Raw genomic sequence first — 23019 nt, forward strand, 5'->3', positions numbered from 1 at the left:
GATAGACACAGTGCTAACCATGCAAAGGTCAGCATTTAATCAGGGCATTTAGTTAAGGACTTGATAACTTGAATGATTTTTACAGTGACAGTGACTAAATGATGCTCAATTGATGCTCAGAAAAATAATTCTCCCAGCTGAGAACAACAGATGTGAACTGACCTGCCCGCGCTACTTCTTTGTCACCAGCATGGGCTTTACAGTGGCAAGAGAAATGTGTGTGTACTTCCTCTTGATCTTTAACCACTAAAATGTTGCTGTTTTAATGTTTGCCGACAATTATTTTTAAGGAAAAAAACTTAAAAATTTCAAAGGCAGCTTTGAAATGATTTTCTGTGATAATTGTAAATTGCCTGTTGCTCCATTGCAATGTTATGACTTGTTGCTGCTGCAATGTCTTTAAGGATAACAGGTTTTTGCACAGGTTTTGACGTGCTTCTATTTCGTAATTGTATTACCTTTGGTAGACAACGTGGTAAACCCACCATCAACATATTTATAGGTAGTGTCAGCTTTGTATTATATTTTAATTCACAAAACACATATCCCATTTGCACTACTATCACTCTTATTTGTGGAGGAATTTTGTATAAAGCTGACTTTTTCTAAAAACTTCACCAGATTATATTTAGCCACACATTACAAATTCCTCAGCAATTAAATTTATTTTCAGTCATAGCTCGGTTTCCTCAGGAAAAAAAGTGTTATTCCTTGAAATTATATGTAATATAGTGTATTTTATTTTTATAATTATGTATGTATTTCCCCTGGGTCACTCTAAATACAATACTGTATACACATATTTCGTCATCATTGAAGTGTGCAAATATTTGAACGCTAACTACTCTAGGAGACAATGTTATACAGGGTCTATAGTAATGGATTAGAACAGAGGATTGTTTGTAATTCATAATCCTACCTGTTTCAGAGGTTCAAATTATAAAGATATCTGTCACTAATATTTACTGCTGCTTTCCCTTCCCACAACTGTCACTTTCCCATTAAAAAGAACATGATTCTTTCAAATTCTTTTCAGTCTCCCACTTCCTCCATTTGTATCACAGTTGGATTAAAAAGTATTATACTTTGAAGGATGTATACAAAACATAACAAAGTATTAAACAATTTTATATTGTCATTTGGTTGGAAAGCAACACACACACATACACACATTTTCAGAACCGCTTGTCCCATACGGGGTCGCAGGGAGCCGGAGCCTACCCGGTAACACAGGGCGTAAGGCCGGAGGGGGAGAGGACACACCCAGGATGGGACGCCAGTCCGTCGCAAGGCACCCCAAGCGGGACTTGAACCCTAGACCCACCAGAGAGCAGGACCGTGGTCCAACCCACTGCGCCACCGCACCCCCCTAGAAAGCAACACATTACACTTATAATATTCTTAGCCTTTAGCCTTTGAGCATTCAAAACTTACAGTGCAGAGTATCATACATGATGCAGATACATGATGACACAAAGCTGCTGGTCATGCATGTCTGAGACCACACATAGTAAATGTCTGTCTACTGTCATACAGAATTTACACTGGCTCTTTTACTCACATCATCGCTGGGTAAGTATCTATGTTTTACTCTCCTGTGTGTGTTTGTAATTTGCAAGGAAATGGTAGTAACAATTTAGTGCCCTACAGAAATGTTATTTTTCCTTATATTACAATTTATATTGTGGTTTTCAGTAATGTTTTTTAAAAGGAAATTACATTAAATGTTTCTTTTTTCTCTGTGGTAGTAACATGTCATTTCCTATAAATTCAACAAGCCATTCAAAATTTAAACTCCAGGAAGAGGTTCTCATGTCACTGTCCTTGTCTCACGATAGACTGTCATGGGACAATTTAAATGATCAAACACAAAGAAATTGTGACAGTTCAGCAGAACAACAACCAAGAATAATACTGATTTCTTGTAGAAATACAACACTTTACCAAGTAAGACTAAAACTGATGTGATTTTCACTGTTTACATGGGGTGAAGCTGGCGCCTCACAATGCTACCCAGTGAGTGTGGGGTTTGCATGTTTCTCCAAGTGTTTGCACCACAAAGAGATATAGCGGGAAAAGGAACTAGAAAACCACACGAGTAGTCACTATAAGTCAGAGTGGACTTGACAAACCCATTATCACTCTTTGCATGAGCCATCTTGTATCACTGCTCATTTAAAAAAAATCCCGTTCCATTAGATAAAAGTACTTAAAATGTAATTATTTGTGACACTGGACACTGCTTTTCTGAAATACATTTATGTATACATTAGTTATACATTTTTCTGCAGTTATATACGCAATTGTACAAATCTGCAATTTTTTGTGGTAAAACATTCTGAAATTTCTTGTACTGCTTTTTTAAAAGTCAATTTCTCAGTATTGAATCAACAGTGGGAGAGTTTACAGGGTCCCTCCCAACTCCGCTGAGAGGTAACTTAACCATCTCAAAGTCAGTTTAACACTGCCAGCTCTTCAGCATATGCACACGGGATGTCAGATTGCCTTCTGAGCCAATGTTTGCTATCACCTCTTCAGTGAATGGCTATTCTAATGGATTCTGCGCTGAAACGGACAGTAAAAATTTTTGCAAGGCAGGTCAGTCAGTCCTTTGGCTGATTTCATGATTGCCCCACTAATTTTGTTTATCTTGAACTGAGATCAAAGCTTTTTGGGTGATAGGCTCTATATGTGTGTATAAGGGGATTAGTTTGGGTTCAGTTTGGAGCGACCAGTATTAAAGATTGCTGCTTGGCTTTGCTAGCCTACTCTTTATTTATTGATTTAAAATAGTACATATCATAGAATTTTTTGGAATATTTATCAGAAATAGCAACTTCTCACCCACTGCCAACACGCAGCAGATGAAGAGGGCAGTAAGGTGTATATGCACAATGCACAGATTTACAATGTAAACCTTGGTGGGCTGCCAGCCCAAATGCTGGTGTGTGGGCCAACGACTGACTGGTACTGGATTGTTTTTCTAGCCTTATCCACTGCTGACATGGCAGGAGCTTTTCCATCACCTACTTTTTTCACTCCTTTTTTGCTGTGTGTTTCTGCTATAATTTGGCATTTTAGCAAATGCTGCTCCAGCCAGAACCTGAAGATGTCAGAACCTGTTGACCTGTTGATCCAGGCTAAACTGCACCCAACTTGGTGGAACCCTCAGATAAACCTCCAGTCAATTGTCTTCATAGGGCTGTGATGACTGTCTTATGTACATCAATAACAATACACACACACACACTGGCTGAAGCCACTTGTCCCAAGTGAGGTTGCAGTGAACTGAAGCCTACCCCAGCAACATAGGACGCAAGGCTGGAGGGGAAGGGGACACACCCAGGATGGGGCGCCAGTCCGTCACAAGGCACCCCAAATGGGTCTCGAACCCCAAACCCACCAGAGAGCAGGCACAGGCCAAACCCACTTCGCTACCGCACCCCCGTCAATAACAATAATCATACTTTATTAATCCACGTAGGGAAATTCACTCAGGATGCCATTACCACATACACATCGTAGGACTATGGGAGGAAACCCATGTAAACATGGGGAGAACATACAAACTCCACTCAAACTACCTGGGGGATCGAATTCGAGTATTCTTGCACCACCCAGGCACTTCGAGACAGCAGTGCTCTCCATTGAGCAAGGTCCAACATAAGATGTAGTGAGAAGGAAGTACGTTTGAATTTGCCTATTATGGCACATGTAATTTTGAACAAACCTTTAACTGGAGCCAGACAAAAAATGTGTTGTTTGCTTATCACTGAAGATGGTGTCCTTGTTTTAGAGGTGATATTTCTAAAGAAGGTTGTTAAATTGAACATGGAGGTGTCAGTGCAGTGTGTGTATTTCTGCTTGTTTAAATTTCTACATATATATTTTTAACCAGAGAGACCTTAGGGACCTAATTCAGATGATAGCAAATTAATTAAAAAAAATCTTTATTTTTCATTAATGTACCTTTTTTCACTATTCAACAAAGTGATGCTTTGCATTTTTTGAGTAGGTTAGCATTACATGGTCAAAATATCTGATTTTTAAGAGGTGATACTGATACTGAAAACACATAGGAAAACGTGACAAAATGAGCACAGGTTTCAGGTGGACTCGAAGCAGCTGCACTGCGGTAGCTCGAGACCACACAAAATGCTACTCGACCAGGCTGGACTCAATACAGTCTTGATTAATCTCTGCAGCCCTGCGCAAACAAGGTGCTCAGCCTGCTGGGTATGAACAGAGGGAAACTGTCGGGACTCGGTGAGCCACGAGTCCATAGTAACAGAAAGACCAAACATCCAGCTGCAATCACCCCTGTGTGGTTAGAGGCAGGGGGAGGTGAGTGGAGTATGTGTGGGTGGATAAGCATGGGTTTTACACCAGTGTTAGCATGCTCAACGTTGTCCGTCACATGGCTCTGGGCTTCAAACCACAGGGATCGGTTCAAAACCACTCTGCCACAGGTGTGTGGTCAGTCATAAATGCCTCCTCCTCCTTCTCACTCCTCTACTCAGGAGGTATGTCATGCTCTGTCAGAGGTGGTCCTCTTTGAAGGAATATATGTCCATATACTGTATATTTGGACTTGCAAGTAGTAAGACCCTGTAGAAAGGGAACCGCTGCTTCGGGCATTAAGATTTGAATCACTTTCCTTCTGTTGTGTGACGCAGACACAATGAGCAAACAATTACACTTCAAGCGGAGTAAAGTTTATTTCTGGAAAAGGGACTGAGGCTCTGTAGTACTGTACAGATTTGAGGATAATGAAAAGTACCATGTTCTGACAAATGTGGCACAGGGGTGAAATGGCCTTTTATGGATTTTCATTACTCACGCGAGGCTTGTGGTTTATAATTTTTGCATCTGACCTCATTTCATGTTTCCAAAGCCAAGAGCTTATTCCAATTCTTCTTATAACAGTAATCTATGAAAACAAAATCCTTTTTACCATAATAAAAATGTATTTGTAATGAAATTTTCATGTATAATTGCCATTTTGTATTAAAAAATCATGTCTGTTATAATCTGATATATTTTGGAAACCATTATTACATAATTTATATGACTGAAGTCCATTCAAATCTTCACTCTAAATGCAGTCTGTCAAAAGTGCATAACTTCTGATCCAAGTAAGAAGGAGAAGTAAGAAGTCTGCAACAATTATTCAAAACATACTTGAGTGTGACAGCAAGAACTGAGTGTCAAAAACTGTTACTCAGAGGTAAAAAAGTGCCCGCATCTGAAGTGATATGAAATCAATCCAGGGGTAATATGAAACTGACAAAAGGTGCACAGACTTACAAAATGGATTGAGGCATTAAGTACAATGTGCCCTTTCCCTCTCTGCATAATAGCTGAGGCAAAACACTTCAGGCCCAAATAAATTGGCAAGCTGAAAATCTGCAGAGGCAATCACCGTGTTCTATCAGCCAATAATCATTAATCAGATCGCTACAAGTTGGGAGTACAAATTGCCCAATAATGTTTGTTGTGCCTAAAAATTAAACATGAAAAATTCTCCCTGTAGGAGCAGAGCAGCTATATTATTAATCCTAAAAGTTGCCATTCCCAGACCTACGAGAACAGCTACAACTTCATCTCAAGTAGAAAACGGAGATCTTTGCATGGTGATCTAATGGGTGAATTGTGTCAGTAAACGACACAACTGAGTCTTTCAAAAGAATGCATTGTGTTTATTGACTTTTGGAACAACTTTCTCACAGAGTGAACAGATAAAATGATTATATACTGTATATCACTGCAAATAAGTCACTGTATGAAGTAAAATAAGTGGAAACATTAAAAATAAATCTTAAAATGGAGCAAAATTTTCTTTTGACTCAGACAGAGAGCCTGAAATGGCTAGGATTCATTTTCAGCTAATAATGGCAAAACTAGAAGAGCTGCTAAAGACTACAAGCTGAAATATACATAAATTGTGTCACAACAATTATAAGCTAAAGTAGTGCTTTTCTCTTCAGGGAATAAATAAAAGTTTGCTGAAAGGCACAAAGTGGATAAGGAGAGTGCTGAATAAGATGCCCTTTCCACAGAACAGGAGTTTAAGGTGTGTATAATGTCACAGCGGATGCAGACCTCTGAAAAAGAGCTTGACTGTAGAAAAGTAAATGTTAATCCCCTTGAAATAAAAGCGACTACTCCTAATGCCTTTCTGCAGATATGTCTTGTTTGTGATTTCTTCTGATGATTTTTTTTAAATCACATCAAAAGCATAATTTATAAAAAAAGTATACATCTATACTGTATATGCTTCAGCGTAGTGTGTGCCACATAATTTAAAAAATAAACTATGCTGAAAACCTAAAGGTAAACTGTATAAAAATTATTAGCAAGGATTTCAGCAAGTCCAAGAAATTTTGATGATAAACTGACAAAAGTTAAAGAGCTTGCTAAAATTGTTACACAAACAGAACAGTGAGAAATAGCTAAATGTAATCTTCACTATATATTTAAGGATTGTTAATTTTGGGGCTTTCCATTTGATTAAGCAGCAATGACATCACAGTGGCACAGTGGAAGTGTGAGCGTCCGTGTGTGCGTGTGTGTGTGCGTGTGTGTGTGCGTGTGGCTTTGAGCTGGCACAAAGCCGATTCACCCGATTCTGAGACCACCACCAACAAATCGACCATCCAAATTACTCCCTTGTTAGATCTTCAAAGGCCTCCGCAGCAAACAGAAAAAAAAAACCAAACATAAAAAACAAACGGCTGAAATCTTTATCTAGCCAGGTCACGAAAGCATCACGAATATTTGCCCTTTCAACCTGGGAGGCCTGAAGATTTATTATTAAGATTAAGAAAGCTTTACATTTTATCATCAGAGCTCTATAAAGACTTATTTTGGATGTGTGTATTCCATGGTTGACCACTGAACTAATATATCAGAAAACTTCACTCTGCTCTCCTGAAATCATTTGCAGCTTCATCTCATAGGAAAAGGTGACTTTAGAATGATTCAGAAACAGCTGTACCTCAGTTTCTAATGGGAAAAAAATGCTAACAACATTTTTTTCTCACTGTAAACCTTAAGTATCACAATATTTATTTAACAAATACCATATGTTCCACTTCCTCTTCTTACAAATTAAAATGCCTCCATGTATTTAATTACATCCTTGTCAATACATGTGATATATTTTGAAGGTGAATTTCTCTCCATGTTGCATCACTAGTGCAACATGAGAATAAGAGATTTGAGAAAGAGAGAATAAGAATTTGAAAATAATTTATTCTGTAAGAATGTTACCTGACTAAAATTTAATTCTTTATCTATATATCTATTTCCCCCACGACCCCGTATTGGACAGGCGGTTCTGAAAATGTGTGTGTGTGTGTGTATATATCTATTTTTGAAATGTCTGCCAGAGGAGGTGGAAATTAGTAAGGAGGAGAAAAAAAACTTGAAAGCCTTTATTTTATTCCCAAGCAACAGGAGAAATACCATACATCATTCAAACCAAACCAAAAGGATTACATTTCCTTGGTTACTGTAACATAAAAAGAAAAATACTTTAAAATACTGTCTAGATTACCTTAACTGTAAAAGTCTAAAGCACTAGGAAAGTCTTAAGAATTAAAAGATAATCTCCTGTAAAACCTTGGAAACATTGCTAGGCTGCAGATGCATTACTGTTTGTATGCACTGTCCATCCACAGGGGTTTTTCATTGATGATTAAAAATGCTGCTGTTGCTAAAGTTTACAGCTCTCCTTTTACTTACTGCAGAACAACCAGACGTCACAGACAATGAGTCAGGTCTGAGAAGAAGCTGGATTTTGGTGACAAGGCAATTTGAAGTTGCCTTTCAATGAGGCACTTAGATTCTAACACTACAGACTATGTAAGAAATAGCTAATTTCTTTCTCTAACATTCACTGCATCTGCAGTGACCTCCTGAAGTTTGAAGCTGGCCTTTGTTCAGCACAGACAAGCCTTTCTCTTCCCAGGAAGCATGAGCATTCAGCCACTATTGCCTGGTATGTCTCTTATCTCTAGAAATAATTTCACCCCCATTTCCTTTGTGACGTTAGCTATCACATCCTACTGGCGCCCGACATGTATTGTCACAGTTCTAGTCCAGAAAATTACTCCAAGGTCAATTTAATAGTTAAAGAGGAAGAAAATAAAAGAAACAATTATTAAAAGCAAAGCGGAAATTCAAACACCAGGAAACCTTTTCCTCTTTTCTCCTAAACATAAGATGTATGCCCTTCAGTGAACTTGTCAGTGACAGGACCTTTGTGAGGAAATCAATTATACGGCAATCACTCTGGGCTATAACCTTCAGACAAATCACGAGGCTTGAGTTACAAAGAACTTTGAAGACACTCCAACATATTTAAATACAGTACTGAAAAAACTTACTGATCAAACTTACTGACATAGTTATGAGACTAGCTCATTAGTCATTTGCTTTCTTCAAAACAAGATTTACTGAAATTCAGCTGTCAATATACTGTTTAAAATTATTTTACAGCTGAATTTAGTAAATTCTCTGTTTGACTTTATCACTATTAATACATGTCTCCACATTCTTAAGATTTTGTGCTTCAGCAGTGTAATATATTTCTCTGATAAAATTAATTATAGACCAGAGTGCGACAATGTAGGTGTTTCTATTCTTATTAGTCATACATCTGACATTTCAACCTGAAAGGTCAATTTTATTGTAGACAATCAGAAAACAACTCAGAAAAGTTAAATACATTTAACATCTTTTCATGAAATGTGTATGGTCAGAAATACTGATTTTATCCTTGGCTTGTAGATAATGTTTAATTGCCAGAATTTTTAAGCCCCTGCGATCCCAAAGTACTTTGTTAAGAGAAATACATTATGAATCAAGTTAAAAGTTCTTTCTATTACTGAGCTTCATCAAACGCTACATATATATTAATTGTATACTAGAATGCTAACTCTGAAACTACAATTATGTCTCTCATTAAAAATTATCAATATATTACTTACTGAGTAATTTTCTGAAAATAATGATTCACATAGGATGAATATATAACAAAAGAGAACACTCTGACCCCTAAAAGTTAGCAGGGGGTCAGCAAAGGAGTCAGAAAAAGGCACAATTTCTTGTCTGATATAAACATATCCTAATTTTGTTGCCTTTGACACACGGACATAAAAGAATATCTGAACCCATGTTCAATTCCTGTATAAGTTACAGAGCTAACCCCTTAGACCTGTAACACTCCCAGAAGACTGACAGAATTTGACCCAGATGTGGGGAAATGAAGTTAAATGCAACACTGCTGTAGTGAGAGCAAGCTATCATGCTTGGCAGGCTGATAACATAAAACTCTTATTAACACTCAGTTTACACAGCATGTGGGACAGCACAGTGTGTGTTACCAGAGAGAAAGAGGTGAAAACAAAACACAAATGAAAGCCACATCAATCCCTAAACAAAACAGCAATGTGATGAATCCCGAAACCCAACTGGACCATCTCCAAACCAGAATCCTTTCAGCAGTCTGTCACCTTGCCAAGTGCAGTACCTCCGTGTTGGATGTCTAGTATACAATGGCAAATGTTTGTGGAAAAAAAAAAAGATTTCATGCACACTTATGGATACTGGAGGGGGGTGCGGTGGTGCAGCGGGCTTGGCCGGGTCCTGCTCTCTGGCAGGTCTCGGGTTCAAGTCCCGCTTGGGGTGCCTTGCGGTGGACTGGCATCCCATCCTCTCCCTCCAGCCTTGCGCCCTGTGTTGCCAGGTTAGCCTCTGGTTCGCCGCAAGACAAGCGGTTTCAGTCAATGTGTGTGTGTGTGTGTGTGTGTGTGTGTGTGTGTGTGTGTGTGTGTGTGTGTGTGTGTGTGCGTGTGTTTGTTATGGATACTGAGAAAAGAGTAAGAAGCTCAATGATAGTATGTTGAATGAGCTTCTATTGATATAATAGACTACATACACGATACAGATTTATTTATCAGATGCTTTTCTCTGAGATGCACGTTGCTTTGGAGAAAAGCATCTCATAAATAAATAAATGTAAATGTAAATAAGAGGTTAAATGCTCATATTTGCAGAGGAACATGCTGACAAGTAACAGGACCTGATACTGCAGCTTCAAGTTTCGGTTAACAAACTGATGATTTTAATTTGCTTCAGAAACAAATGACAAAGCTACATGAAAAATGACAATGAGAGATGAATTTGCATGAATTCAGGAAATGTGACTTTAGTTTGTTACTTCTGAAAGAGTTAGTTTTAATTCTTTTATTTTTGTTTAAAGGGCTTGCATGGTGGTACAATGGCTAGTCCTGATGCCTCACAGCACCTGGGCTGTGCAATTGGATATGGGTTTGCACATCCTCTCTGTGTTTGCATGGGTTTCCTCCAACAGTCCAAAGACGTGTTTCAGGTGAATTGGTGACTCTAAATTGCCCGTAATGTGTCTATGTGTGACTGTGCTAAATCAGTCTGCTACATAAATAGGTGAATGATAGCAGGTGACTTACTGTAGAATATCTAGCATTGCATATTGCCTTTGAAAGGTGTCAGGTCATAATTTTCATTGTGAAAAGGAGCCAGACTGAAGCTGGAAATAAGTGCAGAATCCACTGACATAATGTAAACTCCAAAAACTGTATACAAAGAATTCAGCTCATTAAGTACACTAACTGTGCTAAGAATACTTTCTGAGTCTCATTTTTATAATTGAAAAGCCAGCTAATCTACACAGCCTATTAATGACATCAGCTATTGAAATTCAAGAAGTATCTGCAAGACATGAGCAAGCAGGACTCAGCAACCAGTAAGCATAGACCTGGCCACCCCCTGCCCCCAGGGAAATACACCTGGGCAATGGCTTGTTAAAGCAAACTATGGCCACAGGCAACCATTTAAAAAACTAAAAAAACAATACTTCACTGCCTTGAAGAGAAGCGGGACCGAAGCAAAGTTCTGCCAGGGACGTCTTTTTCACATGAGTTATTCTGAGAGGGGGATTTTTTTTCTTTACTTCATTTTTGCTCCTCTTTGTTGTTATCTGGGCCATGCGATGGGCTGGCATCCCATCTAGGGTGTGCCCTCAACCCCTTCAGCCTTACTGCCAATGTCTCCAGGATAGGGTCTGGCTCTCCGCGACCCCGCTCAGGACAAGCGGTTATTGAAATTGGTTGGTTGGTACTCACATACATACACACATTGTCTGAACTGCTTGTCCCACTCTGGGTCACGGGGAGTCGGCGCCAAACCCGCAACACAAGGCGTAAGGCTGGATGGGGAGGGAACACACCCAGGATGGGATACCAGGCCGTCGCAAGGCACCCCAAGCAGGACTGGAATCCCAGACCCACTGGAGAGCAGGACCCGGTCCAACCCACTGCGCCACTGCGCCCCCCTGTTGGTTGGTACTGTTATCTGAAATTCATTGTTCATTTTTCACTATATTTATCCCTTGATTTTATAGATACTGGTGATGATACTTGTTCAAATAATGATGCTGAGAGGAACATTTCTTAAGATCCCAACCACTTGTTACAATAACTGAGTTCATTAATCTACTATACAAATGTTGAAAAAATATAAATGTGGAAAAATAATAGTGGAGAAACTAAAAGCAAAGCTAAAGCCCAGAAACCAGTAATTGGAGTTCAAGGATATATTGTTAGCCATAAAACTTATAATATGTTACAATAGTGAAAATAATCTTTAAGGCTGAAATCATTGCACATTTTCTAATCCCTAGTGGGTTGTGTGGTAACTAAGGACATAACTTCTGAATTCTAAGTCTTTAGGGAGATCTGAAAACTACTGTTAATTTAAAACAGACATGCCTCCTTTGGATACCAAAACGTGATGCCATGATGAAATACTGCAACTGAAATAGCTGTCACCTCATCACTTTTTAAAATTATGGCTGAATTGTTTTAAAGAAAGAGGCAAGGATCAAAATTCCTTAGAAAATCTGCCTAGAAATACAACAAACCTTGGAACGCTCATAAAAACCTGAACCAAAGCCAGACAGCACCCAAGCTTCAGGATTATCTGGATAGCAACTTGCATGTAAAAGCACAAACCAGCTAGAGCCTAATCAGTGGAAGAAGCAGTTAAAGGTTTATGCCACGGAAAACCCTCTTTAACCTTGGTCACTGTAGACAGTTTCATCATGAATGGACATGGGAATGAGTAAGAACATCAGATTTGCACTAATGACTAAATAGTGCTGTACTGCCCTGAGGAAGATGGAGGAGATGAGAACAGTTAGCTATGCTTATTTCACACAACTGGACTAGCCTCTTGACCTTTTCAAAAAGAAATTGGGCCCATTTCTGTGGACCCAGGGCTGGTTTAGCTATCAGCAGCAAAGACTTGGAACAGTTTTGCAACACAGGTAAGCAAAATTGTTGACACCCTGCATTCCTGGAGGATGACATCCTTGCAGGGAGAAACCCCCTCCACAGATCATGTACGAATGTGACTCTGGAAGTAGAGGAAGGAGGATTGTTTGTATTGTCTCTCTGGTTGCAGACACTCTTTCCCCCCCACTGAGAGCATGCTACTCCAAATGAAAGAGATGAAGAACCTATTCTCACCTCAGTGCCTCTAGGGAATGTTGATTGTGTTGCCAGAAAACCCCCATACACAAATACACGCACACACAAATCCACCACCCAGTAGAAATCACAACAAATACTTCTAGAGGATGGTATTTAAGGGACAAGACATGCTGAGTTTTATAGAATATAAAAAGTAAAGGGATAAATAACTCCATCAATGGCAAATTTGTAACAATCAAAGGAAGCTGCACTTTGTGATACATAATGTGCATATCAGAAGAAGGAGCAGAGAAAATTGGAAATAAAAAAATAACCTCACACGAAAGTGTCCTCTAAACCGAGAACACGGAATAGTCAGTGTATATTAAGATTGATCCTTTCATTTTTCCAAGAGCAACGTGGGGTCATTTTAATTTGAATGGTTACACTAGCTTAATTCATTTATTTACTAATTTATTTGTTTGTTTGTGCATTTTTCATCCCTTTGCATATATTAAGACAAAACTTTTTTTTCAGCCCCTACCTGGCTCTTGTGTCCATTTTATTCACCATGATTCCCAGCCATGTGACTCTTAAATAATAAGGCTTGTCATCATCTGAAAAAGGATATATATAATATGGCATCAACCTGCATAAATAAAGCACTTTTAACATTTATAGAAATATTATTCAGCTACAGCTGAAATAAAATTATGCAAATGCTCTTCCAAAAATGTCAGTCATGATTCTAGATAAGTTCTGAAGCACAGTGTTGAAGAACAAAAAGTTAAGGAACAAAAAACTTCTCTTTGTGTCTTCCCCTTTAATCTTTACACGTGTCTCCTCAGTTTTCTTTAAGAGGATTACAAACTGAGAACAATGTTCTGTAAATGCTGATTGGCCATTCACACCTCCTGAGGCTCAGGGCAACTTCATCTATTTTAAACCATAACACAGCTAAATTGACTAACTATGTGATTTGTAATGACAAAGTTGGCCATCAATTCTGTGTCAAGGATGACACTTTGAAACAGGATGTGATTTTTAGAACTAACCATCAGACTGAAAATCTTTAATGCCTTCAGTAATAACTGTCTTTGCTGGGGGATGACTGCAAGTCTGTCCCAAAAGACCAGTCCATGCATCCAGTTGGAACAGGTGTTTTAATTTAACTACTTTTTAACTACAGTCTTACCATGTGAACTTTTATAGAGCAAAGATGAATTGATTAATCATTGAATTGGTCAATTAATCATTAAAGAATTGCAATTCAAGGAAATTTTTAAAATCCAGCCCTGTCTCCGTATTCGTCTTGGCACGGAGTCATCGGCCACCCTGGACAAAACTATTCTCTGCTCATATTATTGAGGTGGATTGGATAGAAAAATGTTCTTACTAAGCACTGCGCCAGACAGGGACAAGAGAGGCTAAAACTGATTTGAGGAGCCGAAAAGTTCCATGATAAAATCATATGATCTACAGCTCTACTGCTGTGCTTCTAAGGAGAGACACAACTATCTTTCTTCCAAAAACACTGAATAGAGAAACAGTGCAAGATGACAAATTATAATAAATGAGCTAAAATAAAGTTACATACAAAAATTAATAGTGATAATATCCACTTTCCTACAGTAGTGCTGTCATTTATGTATTAAAATGCAGCACAATGAAGTGAAAAATCTGTTCATTTTAGTCGAATGAACCCTCCAGTCAAAACAATTCTACCTGAGTTTGGGTATAAATTACATATAGCACAATTACTCTACAATAATAATTATTCAGCAGGGCAATTTCAAATTTTATACACCTGGGCATAGTCTGGATCCATTTCACAGCAGGTAAGCCTGAGGTTGTTAACCATTTTCTAGGCCACTGATAACTTTAATAATCTGTTGAAAGCTAGGGAAGTCCCCCCCCCCGCATTTAATTTACCGCATTGAAATTTGATGACCTTCACATAGGACTGTATCACAAATAGCAAGACCACAGCAGTGTTTTTTTCCCCCCCTTTTACTAGTGCTATTTTCAAAGCCAAGCCTGGGCTTCATGCACCCCCAGACCAACGGTTTCCCTGAAGACATGTAGACACGCCACTGGCTGTTTACTCTCCACACAGTGCTCTGTCCTCCATCACGAGCGACTGATGGACTTCACACCGAGGGCACTGTTAATTGTGGCCTGGGGTTCAAATGTAGACTGGGCCCATTGTGCGAAGTGTCGGCCATTAACGTAACCACCAGGACACGAGATAAGGGCCCGCCGAGGAGATCCCGCCAATGGGACACCTGCCTCTGCTCATTACCACACGGATGCAAGTCCGCGTAAGGCTTATATAAGCTGCTGGGTAAATGTTTGACGCACTTTTAATTGCACATTTCTGTGTACAGATCACACGAAAAGCAATTCAAAGGGCGAGAAGACAATTGGAAGTGCGTATAGTACACGAAGAGACGTTTTCCCTCTCGTATCTGTGACAGCGGGTGTAGTTTAGAATGAGCGCAAGGCGATTTCTCTCCGCGAACTCAAGGAATGTTCCAGAAAATTGTCCTGAACTGAGCGCGTTCGTAGTGAGATAAATGAGTTGCAGATAACGTTGTTTATTACCTGTGTGAGTAAAATGGCGAGGACGAACGTCGTTCATTTTCACGACACGTCGTGGCCCTTAATTAATATTTAGGCGTTTTAAAATCCGCCACAGCGAGAAAGACAAACCCCCCGACATCATTTTCCCGGGCGGTCCGCAGGCGCCGCGAGCCGTGCCAATTCTGTGGGTGTGCGGGCGCGCGCGCCGGTGGCGTCTGGCCCGCGCGAGGGTGCTCTTATTCATTAGGGACTTATTTTGCTTAGGTTTTATTGAGAGGTTCCCTGTGGCTTGGCTCCACACTGAAATATTGTCCTTAGTCTTTTCTGACACAAACACAGGCCAGTACTGAGGGTCCTGGCGCCAGCTGAAACTAGGGAATGTGGAGTACGTGTGTGTGTGTGTGTGAGAGAGAGAGAGAGAGTGAGAGAGCGAGAGCGAGCGCTGTGAAAAGACTTCGAGAGAACCACCGTGTCTTAATAAAGTGCATTTCAGTTGTCTGCGCTACTACTTAGTATTAATTCCTTTAGATTGTGCGCTCCTTTTTATATGGACTATAAAGCGCACCATATATACAGTCTATGTGTGATTTGCGTGGAAATTAAAAGAATTCACTGAATGAGTGCCAATACGTGAAACTTTAAATGACATTCGTCACGATATTATGTTTACCCCGGGTAATTTTTCACAAGTGTTACCTCAGAAGTCGGGCACACGCCGGTGCTGCGTTTCACCACCTGTCCTGTCCTACAGACAGGGTTGTGTTCACGTTTAAAGCACGAGTGTGAGCGAAGGGACACACATGCAATGTGTTCTCACACTTTTACTAGAAGTCAAGGGGTTGCGGTGGCCGCACTGCTCAGGTGGGCTCCGTTGAGGTGCGTCCATACTTTGCCGAGGGGAAAGCCATATCCATATTCTTAGGGCTGTGTGTGATTCCCATCCAGTGACACTACCATCTCACCTCACTTCTTCTCAGACAACAAAGCCCTTTGGATTCGAACTGTTAGCCAAAAAAACCACATTTTGTGTGAAGGGAAGTTCGCAATAAACCGGAGAGGGACTCCGCTAACTAACCGGCAGTGGCCTCATTTCGTATATAGAAACGGCGCATATGTTGCATGTGTGAATGTGAATTAGTGCTTAAAAGCTATCCTATATCTCTTTCCACACCATTACGAAAGATAAATGTCAAAATGTCATTTCACTTTTTTACACCAACGAGTTAGCCACACAGTGAGTGTGTGGACGCATCGCTTATTTCTGTATGTTTTAACAAACGTAAACCATCGTGTTGCTGTCCTTAATTTTCTTTTAGCTCAGCTTTTTATTATTATTATTATTAATAGGCTAATGTCGCCATTAAAAATCTTCATATTCAGATAATGTAAAATACTTTCAGTGCAATCAAATGCATTACTTTGATGCAGTTTCGTAATTATTAGTCGTACCACACACGTACTGAATGGCGTTAATGATACAACAAGCGTGGATCGGCCAGCAGGGGGCGAACGTGATGCAGGGCATTTGAACCGACCACCGTTACTACCCACCTCCCCCGGTCACCCCACCCTTTCGCCCACACCCCCGTGGAGAAGGAGGTGTCGGGGATCTCTGGCAACAAACCCATATTCAAAATGAGTTTATGGATTACATCACAGGCCGTGCGGATAAATCGGACGAGCCAGGTGATTTTCAGATTGGCCTTCGGTAAAAGAAAAGGAGGAAACATGCTGATGCGCGGAACTCTGGAGCTGACACTGAGAAATGAGGACCTGAAAGACCTGAAGAAGACCTGAGGACCTGCAGAGCTCAGGGGGGACCGGAGGACCTGAAGCTGCTCACACACATGAGGGCGCAGAGGAGACACGGTGTCTCTGCCGTTTTTTGATGCTGTCAGCCTCTCGTCTCCTGGCAGAAGAAAGTTCTTCAGCGCACTTGGTTTCCCCATTCCAAAGCAAGCAACAACGGGACGAATTTATAAAAATCGCCACATTCTGCCATGGACTCTGCTGTCACCTGGACTCCTCCCTCAATTAAGAGCCATCGATAGATTAACAACAGCGATTTAAGCAGATAGCCTGAACTTCACATCGGGCATCCCCGCCGCAAGAGAGTTCACCTGGAGATTACTTGGCGAAAGAAGCACTGGGTCGGATTGCCTTGCCTCTTCATTTTATTTGTTTATTTTATTGTTTTTTTTTTTTTTTTTTTTTTTTTTTTTTTTCCTGCCCACACAAGTGACTGGATGCTCGGCTCGTGTTGCTTGTAAGGATTATTTCGATTTCACCGAATCGCCGCTCTGCCGCGCGTCCGACTCCGAGAGATGGATCATTCGCAATATTTCCTCGCCCTGTACGTGCTCGTTTTATGCCTGGGTCTGAGGATAGAGGAAGGCATGTGCCAACACTACTACCTCCTCCGCCCCATCCCCAGCGACAGCTTACCCATCGTGGAGCTTAAAGAAGATCCGGACCCCGTCTTTGACCCCAAAGAGAAGGATCTAAACGAAACGGAGCTGAGAAGCATACTGGGCACCAACTTCGACTCGAATTTTATGTCCGTGACGCCCCCGGAGGACAAGTACACGGGCAACGAGGACCTGAGTGACTCGGAGCTCCGGCAGAAGCCGCCGATGGCGATGCCGCGAGAAATCAAGTCCATGGAGTTCGACATCCAGTACGGCAAGAAGCACAAGCCCAGCAAGAAGCTGCGCAGGCGGCTGCAGCTGTGGCTCTGGTCCTACGCCTTCTGCCCCGTGGTCTACACGTGGAACGACCTGGGCAACCGCTTCTGGCCGCGCTACGTCAAGGTGGGCAGCTGCTACAGTAAGCGCTCCTGCTCCGTCCCGGAGGGGATGGTGTGCAAACCTGCCAAGTCGGCGCACTTCACCATACTCCGGTGGAGGTGTCTGCAGCGGAAGGGGGCCTGGAAGTGCACCTGGATACAGATGCAGTACCCCATCATCTCCGAGTGCAAGTGCTCCTGCGCGAACTGACACGATAAATCAGAGGCGACATGGTTATTTTTCGTATGCACTGCCGAGTGTAGGAATGTATATTTTATGTATATGTGGTGCCATAAAAATATAAACTTGTAAAAACGGTCAGTATTATGCATAACCGGCGTCTACTGTATTTTGTTGAACATATCTTGGTTGTAATGTATCTTTATTATATTTATAATTGAAGAGCACTTCGCATTGCGAAGCATCAAGAAATGTTTATTGAAGGACTTTAAAGCTGTTTTCCATTCTTCGGAAAATGTGGTTTTATGGACCTCAGATCATTAGTGTAATTCTGCAGTGCAGCTGCCAGAGCTGCGCATATATGATTATGATGTGAGGGCGAAATTGGAGGATTTAACCATGTAAAATAAGAGTAAACTGTTATTTATTCTTTATACCCTTGTAGTAAAATGCCAGTAAGAAATAAAACCACTAAAATGAAACCAGTAAGGGCTGGCTTTATTTTTCTGCTCTTGTTTCTCTGCTCCTGAGGGACATACTGTGGGGAGCAGATGTGAGGCTGTTTTGTGCTCCTGCCAGTCATTTCTGAGAAGGACACGTGTCTTTCACACCTGCTCTTGTACAGATACATTTCTGAAATCAGAGCCTCTGTAGGTAAGGATCTTGGAGATGTAATGTCTTTTATGTTCATAACCAGAACTAAGTGCTTCTCTCTTGCTGACCAGCGGCAGTCAAGATTGATCTTTCCCCGGATGTACGTTAACTTAATCACAGATTACTTTCACCAACACACCACACCTATATCCAGAGTGCTTTGTTCACGAGCAGCTCAAATTTGGTGTCTAGCTGTGTAAAAAGAGTGGATTAAATGGTTTGTGATGACCATTCCTATCCACCAACCTGATTTATTTCATTGTGTCTAGCAATACATTTCTTCATCGTTCTGCACTGGGTATGATAAGTTTTCCCATACTAATTTAGATTGATTTTAGCGTTGGCATCTTGGTGCGCATCATGCTGGAACTTAGAAAAAGTTTGTGCACAGGAGAGTTCTTGAAGGCACTGGAAACATAAACAGAACTAAAAGTTTGATCCAGTTTTTATGACAAGACATAAATGTTATTACAGTGTCAACTTATTACTGTTCATAAAAGGGTATCTAACACAACTGGAATAAAAAGGAAACAATATCTATGCATAATTGTGCAAATATTGTGATTTCATCAGATTTGAAGCTGATGAAACAGTGGGTGATGAAACAGTGTAGCTTTTAAGAGAAAAACAAGAATGAGGCAGTACACCACCCTTATTAATTACATCTGTACACCTAACCTAAAAAAAATTTACTGAAGTTGTAATGGTCTGTAAATCATCTTGGCATCATATTTTGTTATGTTACTTTTGTCTTGGAAATTCTAATATCTGGTCACACAACAATATGCACAAAATAAATGTCCGGTTTCTCCTAAAATAAAATGTCTTGAGAAAAAAATGCATTTATGAACATGAGGTTCTGGGGACACCCAACAGACACATTCTTTATTCCAGGTTCATATAGCTTCTCTGTTTAGCTTTTTGCTCATTAAGTGCAATTATCCTGATAAATGTGGCTTATAATATGTTTGCTGCCGTGTGATGTGTAGGATTCACTGAATCACTCACCGAAATAATCAAATAAGCAAGGATTAAAGTGCTCAGCAAATTTATATGTTACTGAAAAAAATCAGGAATAAGTAAAAAGAGCATTTTTAAAAAAGGTGAGAGAACACATAAGAATCCAATCCATTGTGTTCCCCAAATGTCCAAATATCAGTCTTTTAATATAACTTGTTGAGCTTGCCAACACTTTTTAATAATTTAATTGAGATTATACTGAAAAGGGGAGCAATGGCATTATTTTCGGCAAGAAAAGCCTTCTACCCACCGACAGTCTGAAGGGCCTTTGTAAAAGGATTAAAAGTTAAAGACCTTCATTTTAAGATTCCTTCATTTAATCTGTGTGGCGCCTGAAATTCATGCTGGATGGATGTTCACATGTAAAAATATTCTCGTATGTGCAGCCTTCGCTCTGCAAAGTTAAAAAAAAATCTTTTCATTACAGTAAGAAAATGTTACTTTTACTTGTTGTTTGTTACTTTGTAAACTATTTACAATGTCTTCGAGACGTGTCCAAGTCTCATTAAGTATCATTAAAATGAATTTTCTTTGCAAAACCTAAAGTTTTCTTAAATAACCAAGTACTTTCATAGCTGTCTGAACCTGTCTTAAAAAAATATGAGAAATAATTATGAAATTATTCAGTGCTTTCTTCCCACATCTTTTCCATTTCATTTACAAGACGAGTTTGATGTGGAGAAACATGCCAGTCATTCTTATAAAACCCTAACTGTGCCCCTGGGTTATCACCAACTTTTTAAGGTGTCAAGAGCCTTTACCCAAAACCGTGACGTTGCACCGTTACGACCTCTTTAACAAATGTGACCTCTGGGAGAACAACATCAATTTATTTGTTCACGGCGTTAGCTACTCCTGATGGGTCCCAGACAGGCCCTTTCATGTCCAACTCCCCCCCGCGTTTGCTCCGCAGATGGCGCTGGAGGAGAGGCTCTGAAAGAACACTCACGCCGTGGCGCTGCCGGAGCCAGCAGGAAACGGAGCAGCGTTCTCAGCAGAGTGAGCCCAGCCAACGTCACGCCGCTGTAGGCTTGCCAGCGGAGTGCGGCGCACTGCTTCTCGCGGGCTCCTGGTCACCGGCGTCAGTGTGCTTTCGTCGGCCCGGTTCTAAATCAGTTTCGTCCACCTACACTGACCCAGATGAATGGTTGTATTCAGTCTTAGCGGCTGTGTGTTGTCACGAAAGGAAATCCAGCTGCAAATGGTGACAATGAAGTCACAAAACCTAAAATTACTGCCGATGGTGGTTTGGCTTGTCTGGTATATGAGTGTGTTACAGGGAGGCATTCTGTTTTTTGAGTCTATATGTGTGTTTCTTTTTTTAAAGAAAATATCTTAATGTATATGTTTGCAAAAGCTGTGCTCAATCATTTTGTGCCCAGAGCTGTCAAACTGAAACTCATATAGCTTCAGCGTGGCTCTGCAGAAATAGCCTATAGAATTTCTGTCGCGAAGAAGACAGGGAGTACTTCAAACATTGCACAGCATTCTTGAGTGTAAATACTTAATATGTCGTTCATATACTATCTAAAGATCGTTCTGTAATGACACATAAACCCTAAAAAACACACGCACAGGCTTTAAAGACGGGGGTCCTGTCTGCTCTTTGAGACTGGATTAAATGCCATTTGTTGTCAGTTGAAAATATCCTTTGCATGTGTCGTGTGGCTGAAAGTTCTGGTGTTAAGTATGAGTTCAGATTAATTACAGTTTATTGTAGCTGACAAACAAAAAACCTGTTAAAAAAGAACTTCTTGGTGCCCAAATAAATACTACCTTGGGATTCTGAATGCACCCTATTCCGGTTGCATCCTACGGTGTTTTAATTTTTCAGATGTGTCTTAAGTGACTTAAGTCTTGTGCCCACCATTTAGCAGGCTGAGGTAAAAACCTCAGTGCTGCACAATCGCAAATGTGATCAGTATTCACTCCTTACTTTCAGTTTAGAATCAGATGAATGGATGATGAAAGGATGAACCTGGAAATTATATACGTTAGTAATATTATTTTCATTTTACAATATTCATTTATTTGCGAAGGTTAAACATTGCAGTAATCAGTACAATTCTGTATCTGTGTGCAATTCAATCTGTTCTTCATTAAATCTTTTGTACACACACATACACACACACAGTCTGAAATCGCTCGTCCTAAGTGGGGTCGTGGTAAACCAGAGCTTGATTCGCAACACAGGGCGTAATGCTGGAGGGGGGACACACACCCAGGACAGGACGCCAGTCCAAGCATTACTCAAACCCCCAACCTGCCAGAGAGCAGGCCCATCTTTATACATCTATGTTTAATGAAGTTTAAATAAATAAATGAACAGGTATATCCAGCCACACATTGTCATTAACCACTTTTACTGATTGGAGTCCGAAGTCTAAAAGACAAGAATAAGCCAAAGCAATACCGAACAAGGTCATCGGAAACACATTCCATTTCTGTGTTCTCAAATAATTTAATGCTGCAGAGAGAGGCAACTAAATATATACACTCCTACACAACTTTTAGGGAAGATATCACTACATTGTGAACATGTCATTAATTCATTTCTGATTCAGGCATTAATGTACATATCAAATGGGAGACTAATTCATATCATTCACAAAAATGCATGAACCTGAGTCCAAGTCTTAAAACTCACTCCTGAAGCCTTAACAAAAAAAAAAACAGCATCATCGTTAAAAAGATGACAATAAGAATAGTTAATTTCAGAGACAAACGACTTTAAAAAACTAAATAATGTGTATTAAGTAAAATTAGAACAAAATTCGATTTAATTCACTGCAAAAAAATGGAAAACACTAATACAGTAATTTGTTGATAGACTGTAGTATAAAATTATACAGTACTTACATTAATGGTTTCATTTAAGGGCTTGTAGCTTTTGATGAAGACGTAAGTTCTAACGTCTTGTGCATGTGAGATTGGGGTCCAGTTTTTAGCAATGTTGTTTGCTACTGTAGAATCCCAAGGTAATATTTATTTGAACCCCAAGAAGTTCTTTTTTAACAGGTTTTTTGTTTGTCAGGTGGCATTTCTGAATTTCCTGCTTCCTGCAGACTATAAATATGACCTGGATATTGAATGTTATAGGATTATAGGAAATGCAATTTGGAAAGCCCTTCTTTGTTGACCCTTTAATGACCTTCACTGGTCTTTCCATTGAGTCTGACAGTTGAGACATTTATATAGTTAATATGTTCATAATAAACCAGTTGTCAGTCATTGTCTATCAAGTATGTTTTGCAACTGCTGACTTTTCCCATGTTCAGAAA

The 23019-nt window shown here is 40.1% G+C and overlaps 1 protein-coding gene across 1 annotated transcript; it reads left to right on the top strand.

Moving 5' to 3' along the window:
* The first annotated feature begins 16751 nt into the window (after positions 1–16751).
* nog3 (noggin 3) lies at positions 16752–18218 on the top strand. Its single transcript, XM_018761718.2, has one exon. It carries the CDS (start codon positions 17423–17425, stop codon positions 18092–18094), a length of 672 nt encoding a protein of 223 aa, XP_018617234.1. The 5' UTR covers positions 16752–17422; the 3' UTR covers positions 18095–18218.
* Positions 18219–23019: the final 4801 nt, after the last annotated feature.

The sequence above is a fragment of the Scleropages formosus genome, chromosome 20, assembly GCF_900964775.1.
Source record: "Scleropages formosus chromosome 20, fSclFor1.1, whole genome shotgun sequence".
In the NCBI taxonomy this organism is placed as follows: domain Eukaryota; kingdom Metazoa; phylum Chordata; class Actinopteri; order Osteoglossiformes; family Osteoglossidae; genus Scleropages; species Scleropages formosus.